The 10613-nt window shown below is 44.1% G+C and overlaps 1 protein-coding gene across 1 annotated transcript; it reads right to left on the bottom strand.

Annotated features, from left to right (window-relative positions):
- Positions 1-292: 292 nt before the first annotated feature.
- On the bottom strand, positions 293-2638 carry LOC109736253 (uncharacterized). The gene is made up of 10 exons (XM_020295474.4): positions 2473-2638; positions 2249-2329; positions 2090-2170; positions 1943-2019; positions 1746-1848; positions 1547-1597; positions 1194-1347; positions 948-1092; positions 744-849; positions 293-650 (listed from the first exon to the last, which is right to left on the bottom strand). Exons 1-10 carry the CDS (start codon positions 2588-2590, stop codon positions 508-510), a joined length of 1059 nt encoding a protein of 352 aa, XP_020151063.1. The 5' UTR covers positions 2591-2638; the 3' UTR covers positions 293-507.
- Between the last annotated feature and the right edge of the window lie 7975 nt (positions 2639-10613).

Here is a 10613-nt window from a genome sequence, read left to right on the forward strand (position 1 = left end):
GATGTCGCCGTAGGCAATTTTACAGGACCTCGGTCATTAAGCAGATACTTTTTTGATCCAACTGTAATTTTTGACAGTTTTCAGGATTCTCCACCAAACCAGTTTGATGTCAATCCAGGAAGCATTATAAGAAAATCTTCTATACTTACAAATACACCACCACATCACTTGTAACTCAAGCAAGAGGTGTTTCTTGTTGGCAATCCAAAATCTAGCGCTTGATTCAAACGAATTGTCAATAGAAACACAAAATATCTAGCAATGTCTAACCAAAGCTCATTAGACACAGCCGAAGAAAAGATGCTGGATAGATTCATGATCAGAGCAAAGCAGACAATCTTCAGACCTTGCAAGGTTTCTTTTCTATAACTTGACTTTGGTCATAAGCTGGTTATTATCCAGCGGCCACATGAAGATGTGTATCCTAGGGGGAACACATAATTTGCAGACAGCATGAACATAAACAGTCTGAACTCCTCTAAAATTTGTAAACTGACAATGCTATTTTTAGTCTGGCCAATACATGAGCTTCCACATCTCCAGATCCTTGCCTCTGTCATATTCCCTGATGTACTGAGGAACCATCGCAAGGTCTATCTGCTCCCCCACGAGGCCTGGTTTCAGTGTAGCATTGTCCTGGCCTCCACATCCTGGAGACAATGGGATTGACCGGAGGTTAGTTGAGATAGCCTGATGGAGCAATTATTTTGCCGGCTTGTCAGAGTATCTAGCAAGGATGTTACCATCTAGAACCGTGAAGAAGCTTCGGAAATGCTTGTAACCATTGGCCACGACGCCTAGTTCGTCCAGGCTGAAGTTGTACCTCTTCTCCAGGGTCAAGTACATCACCTAACAGATGCAAAGGAGAATCTGAATCTTTCTCTCAAGCATCTTAGTTAGCTGGATTTCTTTGATCAGATAAATGTTGTCAGTGAATACAATGATACCTTCTTGGCACCAGATGACATAAGCTGCCTCACTGTGTCGAAGAACAAATCAGTGAGATCGTCACTGTAAATAACATCTGCAGCAAATAGCAGTGTGGCTTGCTCAGCCTCCTTGATTTCACTTGCAGACCATAAGTATATCGAACTGCATTGAAGAACATATAGGTTAAGCTCGGTGCCAAAAAAAACTCAGAAGTCCATGGTAAACAATTGAACAATCAGGCTGCAATTGGCGCAGAAAAAAACCTTGGATCAGATGCATCACGTGTACCCACGGGCGGAGGCCACGACAATTTCCAGTCCAGTTCCCGTACAAGGACTTTTGCTTCATCAAACTTTAGCATGCTAGAGTTGAGACGGACATTAGCCAAGCAATTATCGAGGATATCAGTGCCTCTATCTGTTCATTCCCATTGGTGAATAAAATACGTAAGGACTAAACATAGCAACATGGCATAAGAAACTTTGGTTGCTCCATGTATTACTTTCTCAGGGTGCATTTAAGTATCATGTCGAATTGCCAATATCCAACATTCAGACTTTCAGATCCAGCCATACCTGCTGGATTCTACTGCCAAACTGTAAGGAGACCTAATTACCTGTAATGAAAATTCTTCTAGCAACTCGAGCGTGCGCCAACCCTACCAAACCTGGCAAACATTGTGCAATTACATGAATATCGTTGGTGTTCAGGAACAAGCCGTACAGCAACCTTGTACAGAGTGGTAATAAAACTCGAATATAAAGCAAAGGTGGAAGGATTCTGTGTATCAACCAAATTTCAGATCGAGCCATCACCTGTCCCAGCACCGATCTCCATGGCAGTAACACCGTCGAATTCAGACGACGTGAAGCTCTTGTGCAACACAAAGTCGGTTAGCAGCATCGCCGCCTTCCAAACCTGTAAAGCAACAACAGCAGAAACAAACTATGGATCACAGACGAAAGGAAAGACGAGAAGACACTAGGGAATCCGGCACTAAAAACTCTCCAACCTGAAGCCCGACGCTCCGCAGCGACGAGGTGACGCCGCGCTGCACGGTGAGCACGAGATCCTCGCTTCTTCTTCTTCCTGCATGCCAAGGAAGATCAGATTTTGCAACTCACCGACAAGGACAGATGCAGCAACAAGCGCGCCTTACTGTCTCCAATCCTTCTTCTCCGGTCGAGAACGAGATCCCCGTCGTCGTCCACGGCGACAGCGACGGCGTCAGGCGAGCCACCTTCTCGACCAAGCCAAGAAACAAGTCAGCACAGCAAGCAATTCACCATCCACCAGCTACAAGCAATGCAAAACTCACTCGCTCGCTCGCAGGAACTGCTCGTTGATGTGACCAGCTCGCGCCCGCTGCTACGCTCGCCGTCGTCGCCTCCGGGTGGCTCTATAAAACATTGTTGACACGTCAGCGCAAGCCAAACCGACGACCTCGTTTGGATGTGAGCCAAGAAGCGACGCGGTGAAGGTGTATGATGAAATGCGCCTGAGAACAGAGGAGGTGGCGAGCGAGTTCGGGCTGTTCTTTACCTAGCGGACGGGAGGAGAAGGTGAAGCGGGAGAGGTAGAGGCCCGGGAAGCGGGGCGGGCATCCCAGGTGCACCTCGCTCATCACCTGCTCCGCCTCCAAGCCTCCTCCGGCTTCCATGGCCGCAGAGAAGACGCCTCTGGCTTCCTCTGGGCTCTGGAGTCTGGAGTCTGGAGATAGCTTTGTGGTGTCATATTGGGCCGCGCGGTGTATGGGCTGACCTTCCGTCCCGGGCTTCGGCTTGCGCATTGGGCATCTTTTTGCTGCAACCGTGCCCTCCAAGCCCATCCAAGTGGTGCGTGCTGGGCTTACCCCTATAACACCACAAAGATGCCCAATCTTGCCTTTTTTTAACACAGTACAGACACAAGCGCTCATACATACGTGCATACACTCACCCCTATGAACGCACACACGCACATTCTACCCTTATGAGCATCTTCGAGAGACTGAGCCGGCATATCATCTTGAGATTTATACGAAGTCACTGTAGGCACCTCGTCGTCGACGGGAACATCTCCTCCCACTGAAAGCGCATCGCCGGAAATCCTGAAATAAATTCAGAAATAATGCGAGCACCAGGATTTGAACCCTGGTGGGCTGGGGATACCACCGTCCCTCTAACCATCCAATCATAGATTGGTTTGTAATCTTGCTAAGTCAATTACATTGGTGGTGCTACAATTTGGCGCAAATCGTCCACTTTGATGCTAGAAGTTATGGTGTACATTAAAGTGGTGCAAAATTTTGGCATTAACATGCAAACACAATGCTTATTTTGTTTGTATGCGGAGTCGGTGATGAGTAGGAGGATGGGGCCTGCTGTTAATCACTGGACCAAAGAAAACAGGTTGGGCGCACCAAATGGCGCGCTCCCAGCACACCCACAGTGCCCGCTGGGTTCGCCCCTGGTACCACTTAATTATTTGCTCCCGCCACCGGCTCCCATCACCCCCGTCTCTCAAGAGAAGATATTCTGTCAAGACTGGCAGCGAAGAGGAGCTGGGTTTTGTATGGGCTGCTCTTCCTTCATGGGTATGCTTGGGCTCTTTTTGTCGCTCACTAACGTGATTAATGGGCCAGCCAAATATACATTACGCAACGGGAATGAGTGCTAGCACCGAGCGCTGGGTTTTATATCAGTCGATTTTATTCTAATCTAAAAAATGTTCATGTATTTAAGAAAATTTCCATGAATTCAGAAAATGCTCACTCATTTGGAAAATATTTTTAAATTTCAAATATTTTATGAATTTTAAAAATATTCATGAACTAAAAAAATTCCGCAAATGAAAAAAATGTTCACAAATGAAAAACTGTGAATTTGAATGTGTTCGTGTAATCAAAAAAATGTTCGCGAGTTTGAAAAATGGTGACATATTAAAAAGGAGAAAAAAATAAATATGAAAACAGAAAAGAAAAGCAGAAAGAACAATTAATAAAAATGGGCTTTTTTTGGTTGCTTTTTTGTTGGTTTCCAAAAGGGTTTATTGTTTATACTTTGGCTTGTGGGTAGATTATTACTTGACCATGAGATGTTTTATGATGAATAATTACTGTTTTATGATGCTTTCATGTTCCATGTTTTCTTTTATCAACGCATCTCTCTAAACTTGTGGTCATGTTTATTGAGTTCGGCTTTTGCTTGAGGGAGTTGATACGTCCATTTTGACACCATATTTTCTTACTGTTATTTATAATATTTTTGAGCTATATTTCACTTTATGATGCAATTCTAATGCCCTTTCTCTCTTAAAATGCAAGATACACCGAAAGATGGAGATTGCCAGCAGCTGGAATTCGGAGCCGAAAAAAGCTACAACAGAGATATCTATTCTCCGGAGCTCCAAATGACCTAGAAATTTACGAAGAATTATTTTAAAATATATTAAAATACTAGAAGAAAGAAGTACCACATGGAGCCTCGGTGGGCCCACAAAGCAGGGGGTGCGCCCTACCCCCCAGGGCACACCCAGGTGCCTTGTGGGCCCCACAAAGGTCCACCGACGCCCATCTTCTGCTATATAAAGTCATTTGCCCTGGAAAAAGAAGAAGAAGACTTTCGGGACAAAGTGTCGCCGTCTCGAGGCAGAACTTGGGCAGGAGCACTTTTACTCTCGGGTGGAGCGTTCCATCGGGGATACTTCCCTTTGGGAGGGGGAAATCGAAGCCATCGACATCAGCAACGCTCCTCTCATCATGGGAGGACTCATCTCCATCAACATCTTCACCAACACAATCTCATCTCCAAACCATAGTTCATCTCATGTGTTCAATCTTTGTGTTAAACCTCAGATTGGTACCTGGGTGTGCTAGTAGTGTTGATTATATCTTGTAGTTGATGCTAGTTGGTTTACTTGGTGGAAGATTATAAGTTCACATTGTTAATTACATATTTATCTCCTCTGGTCGTGAACATGAATATGATTCGTGAGTAGTTCCGTTTGTTCTTGAGGACATGGAAGAAGTCTTATTATGAGTTATCAAGTGAAGTTGGTATCCGTTCAATGTTTTGATGATGTGTTATGTTGTTCTTCCTCTAGTGGTGTCGTGTCAACGTCGACTACATGACACTTCAGCATATTTGGGCCTAGGGGAAAGCATGGTGGGATGGTAAGTAGATGATGGGTTGCGAGAGTGGCAGAAGGCTAAACCCTAGTTTATGATCTATTTCCGTAAGGGGCTAACTAATTTGGATCCTTTTGTTTAATGCTATGGTTAGTTTTATCTTAGTTCTTGTCTTGTATTTACGGATGCTTGCGAGAGGGGGTAATCATAACTAGGTTGTTGTTCAAGCAAGAACACCACCTTAGCACCGGTCCACCCACATGACAATTTATCAAAGCAATGAACGCGTGTCAATGAAACAAGATGAAAGTAACTAGATGAATTCCCTTGGTGTCCTCGAGAACGTTTGATCACTATAAGAAATACTTCCGGCTTGTCCTTATCAATATTAAGGATTGGGCCACTTGCTGCACCTTGGTACCATTGTCACTTGTTACTTACTACCTATTACCTTGCTATCAAACTATCTGCTATTACTATCTTACAACACTTGCAAATAATACCTTACCGAAAATTGCTTATCAATTCCTTCTGCTCTTCTTTGGGTTGGACACTCTTACTTATCGAAAGGACTATGATTGATCCCCTATACTTGTGGGTCATCAGCCTCCTAGCCCTTAGCCTCTTCATGGCTTATTCTCATGATCCTGGGTACCTGCAGGGATGAAAAACGCGAACGAGACAAGAGACAACTACAATGCAATTTTATGTTACACATATGTGACGTTAATTCAAAGTACTTCCATCGATCCCTCGAACAAATACATCGGGTTGTCGGGTTATGCCTCAACCCATGACGTTACCGAACTACTCACAATGAAGATCGGATCACACGAAGAAACCGTGGAAGAACACATCATGAAGATTGATTGATTGATAATATGTCTTACAGTAGTTGCCGGATGTGATTCACAATTAGAAGTATGGCTAGATGGCTGAGCACTACGGTGGTGGTGATGGTGGTGGCTATGGAGATGTAGATGGGAGATGACGCTGACTAGGGTTGATGGAGATGACTGTTGCTAAGATGGAGATGTGTGGCTTCGTGCATGGCTCTTCTGACGTTGGGCCTTTTATAAAGGTCGTTCAGGTGGATCATGCGGTGTGGTTGGCAGTCCATATGACCATCCACACAAACGGTGATGTTCATATGGAACACCGCCTTTTACTTTGGTTCCTCTACTGTGCCTTCCACTTGATCTCCTCTATCTCCACTTTACTCATTTCCATGATTGTCTTGATTTCTCCATAAATAGCCCATATCCCGTAGAAACAAAATAAAGATCGGATATTTGGAATCTTTGCATTCATTAGTCATGAGTAGCAATATCGGAGAGAATATCTCGGTTTTTATGAAATATCTCGGTTTAAACTAAAGTTGGATGAGCGTAAAAATAACACTCATCATTGTCATCTACACCAAAATCACTTAGAAGAGAAATGCCCTTTCAGTATACATAATCATAAACTTTAATAAACAATTACCAAGATATTCCATAGACCATACACTCCAGGAATTCCTACCAAGATATCTAAATATACACATATAAATATATAGAAGAATGCAAGTGTTATCTCACAATCAGCGAAAATATGTGCTTTCTCACAATCAACATTATTTACTTTTTAATGTGTAACTTATTGAGAAATGAAAAATATAGCATTTTAACATCCTATGGGATTTAGCATATATTAGTTATATTTTTTATGAGTATTAAAAATAATAATTTTAGTATAAATAATTATATTTAATTTGGCAATCACTGGGCCTGAAGTTGCGCCGCTAGGAAATATGTTGGGTTAAAGTTCTTGCGCGATAGCGCTAACACAGTTAGGGAATCCAGTGTAGGCATCATCTGTAGATGGAGTGTGGCATATTAATTTGTCTCGATGCATATTGGTTTATCATAAATCAATTTTTAGGTTCTTCAAAAGGTGATGTTGTAATGTTACTAGTGCTTCAAAGTTGATTGTCATTCGTGGGCACGATACTCCGATAGATAAGATAATTGTTGGGGAACGTAGCAATAATTCAAAATTTTCCTACGTGTCACCCAGACCAATCTAGGAGATGCTAGCAACGAGAGAAAGGGAGTGCATCTTCATACCCTTGAAGATCGCTAAGCGGAAGCGTTACAAGAACGCGGTTGATGGAGTCGTACTCGCGGCGATTCAAATCGCGGAAGATCCGATCTAGCGCCGAACGGACGGCGCCTCCACGTTCAACACACGTACAGCCCGGGGACGTCTCCTCCTTCTTGATCCAGCAAGGGGAGAGGATAAGTTGAGGGAGAACTCCAGCAGCACGACGGCATGGTGGCAATGGAGCTCGTGGTTCTCCGGCAGAGCTTCGCTAAGCACTATGGAGGAGAAGGAGGAGGTGTATGAGGAGGGAGGGTTGTGCCAGGGAAGAGGTACGGCTGCCCTCCCACCCCCCCTCTATTTATAGGGGCAAGGGAGAGGGGGGCCGGCCCCCTCCAGATGGATCTAGAGGGGGGGCGGCGGCCAAGGGGGGGAGGCTTGCCCCCCAAGCCAAGGGGGGCGCCCCCTTTAGGGTTTCCCCCCCAACCCTAGGCGCATGGGCCCTAGGGGGGTTTGGCGCCCAGCCCACCTAGGGGCTGGTTCCCCTCTATATTCGGCCCATAGGGCCCTCCAGGGCAGGTGGACCCTCCCGGTGGACCCGCGGAACCCTTTCGGTGGTCCCAGTACAATACCGATATACCCCCAAACACTTCTGGCGACCGAATAAGGACTTCCCATATATAAATCTTCGTCTCCGGACCATTCCGGAACTCCTCGTGACGTCCGGGATCTCATCCGGGACTCCGAACAACCTTCGGTAACCACATACTATTTCCCATAACAACTCTAGCATCACCGAACCTTAAGTGTGTAGACCCTACGGGTTCGGGAACCATGCAGACATGACCGAGACACCTCTCCGGCCAATAACCAATAGCGGGATCTGGATACCAATATTGGCTCCCACATGTTCCACGATGATCTCATCGGATGAACCACGATGTCGGGGATTCAATCAATCCCGTATACAATTCCCTTTGTCTATCGGTATGTTACTTGCCCGAGATTCGATCGTCGGTATCCCAATACCTCGTTCAATCTCGTTACCAGCAAGTCACTTTACTCGTTCTGTAACGCATGATCCCGTGGGTAACTCATTAGTCACATTGAGCTCATTACGATGATGCATTACCGAGTGGGCCCAGAGATACCTCTCCGTCATACGGAGTGACAAATCCCAGTCTCGATTCGTGCCAACCCAACAGACACTTTCGGAGATACCTGTAGTGTACCTTTATAGCCACCCAGTTACGTTGTGACGTTTGGTACACCCAAAGCATTCCTACGGTATCCGGGAGTTGCACAATCTCATGGGCTAAGGAAATGATACTTGACATTAGAAAAGCTCTTAGCAAACGAACTACACGATCTTGTGCTATGCTTAGGTTTGGGTCTTGTCCATCACATCATTCTCCTAATGATGTGATCCCGTTATCAATGACATCCAATGTCTATGGCCAGGAAACCATAACCATATATTGATGAACGAGCTAGTCAACTAGAGGCTTACTAGGGACATGTTGTGGTCTATGTATTCACACATGTATTACGGTTTCCAGTTAATACAATTATAGCATGAACAATAGACAATTATCATGAACAAGGAAATACAATAATAACCATTTTATTATTGCCTCTAGGGCATATTTCCAACAGTCTCCCACTTGCACTAGAGTCAATAATCTAGTTCACATCACCATGTGATTAACACTCAAAGTTCACATCGCCATGTGACTAATACCCAAGAGTTTACTAGAGTCAATAATCTAGTTCACATCACCATGTGATTAACACTCAATGAGTTCTAGGGTTTGATCATGTTATGCTTACGAGAGAGGTTTTAGTCAACGAGTCTGCAACATTCAGATCCGTGTGTGCTTTACAAATCTCTATGTCATCTTGTAGATGCAGCTACCACGCGCTACTTGGAGCTGTTCCAAATAACTGCTCTACTATACGAATCCGGTTTACTACTCAGAGTCATCCGGATTAGTGTCAAAGTTTGCATCGTCGTAACCCTTTACGACGAACTCTTTTACCACCTCCATAATCGAGAAAATTCCTTAGTCCACTAGTTACTAAGGATAAGTTCGACCGCTGTCATGTGATCCATTCCTGGATCACTATTGTACCCCTTGACTAACTCATGGCAAGGCACACTTCAGGTGCGGTACACAGCATAGCATATTGTAGAGCCTACGTCTAAAGCATAGGGGACGACCTTCGTCCTTTCTCTCTCTTCTGCCGTGGTCAGGTCTTGAGTTTTACTCAATACTCACACCTTGTAACACAGCCAAGAACCCCTTCTTTGCTGATCTATTTTGAACTCCTTCAAAATCTTGTCACGGTATGTATTCATTTGAAAGTACTATTGAGCGTTTTTGATCTATCCTTATAGATCTTGATGCTCAATGTTCAAGTAGCTTAATCCAGGTTTTACATTGAAAAACACTTTTCAAATAACCCTGTATGCTTTCCAGAAATTCTACATCATTTCTGATCAACAATATGTTAACAACATATACTCATCAAAAATTCTATAGTGCTCCCACTCACTTCTTTGGAAAATACAAGTTTCTCATAAACTTTGTAAAAACCCAAAATCTTTGATCATCTCATCAAAGCGTACATTCCAACTCCGAGATGCTTACTCCAGTCCTTAGAAGGATTGCTGGAGCTTTGCATACTTGTTAACATCTTTGAGGATTGACAAAACCTTCTGGTTGTATCACATACAACCTTTCCTCAAGAAAATCGTCGAGGAAACAATGGTTTTGACATCCTATCTGCAAGATTTCATAAATAATGCAGTAACTGCTAATATAATTCCAACAGACTCTTAGCATCGCTACGAGTGAGAAAGTCTCATCGCAGTCAACTCCTTGAACTTGTCGGAAAACATCTTAACGACAAGTCGAGCTTTCTTAATGGTGACACTTACCATCATTGTCTGTCTTCCTTTTAAAATCCATCTGCACCCAACAGCCTTACGACCATCAAGTAGTTCTTCCAAAGTCTATACTTTGTTTTTATACATGGATCCTCTCTCGGATTTTATGGCCTCGAGCCATTCGTCGGAATCTGGGCCCACCATCGCTTCTCCATAGCTCGTAGGTTCATTGTTGTCTAGCAACATGTCTTCCAAGACAGGATTACGTACCACTCTGAAGTAGTACGCATCCTTGTCGTCCTACGAGGTTTGGTAGTGAATTGATCCGAAGTTTCATGATCACTATCATAAGCTTCCACTTCAATTGGTGTAGGTGCCACAGGAACAACTTCTTGTGCACTGCTACACAGTAGTTGAAGTGACGGTTCAATAACCTCATCAAGTCTCCACCATCCTCCCACTCAATTCTTTCGAGAGAAACTTTTCCTCGAGAAAGGACCCGTTTCTAGAAACAATCACTTTTGCTTCCAGATCTGAAATAGGAGGTATACCCAACTGTTTTGGGTATTCTATGAAGATGCATTTATCCGCTTTGGGTTCGAG

Source organism: Aegilops tauschii, chromosome 7 (genome assembly GCF_002575655.3).
Source record: "Aegilops tauschii subsp. strangulata cultivar AL8/78 chromosome 7, Aet v6.0, whole genome shotgun sequence".
NCBI lineage: Eukaryota > Viridiplantae > Streptophyta > Magnoliopsida > Poales > Poaceae > Aegilops > Aegilops tauschii.

Excerpts from the sequence above, each read along its gene's own strand:
- LOC109736253 (XM_020295474.4), bottom strand. The coding sequence starts at position 2,590 with ATGGAAGCCGGAGGAGGCTTGGAGGCGGAGCAGGTGATGAGCGAGGTG. Across the intron at positions 2,330-2,472 it reads CTTCTCCTCCCGTCCGCTAG|AGCCACCCGGAGGCGACGAC; the intron begins GTAAAGAACAGC and ends AATGTTTTATAG. Across the intron at positions 2,171-2,248 it reads CAGTTCCTGCGAGCGAGCGA|GTGGCTCGCCTGACGCCGTC; the intron begins GTGAGTTTTGCA and ends TTGGTCGAGAAG.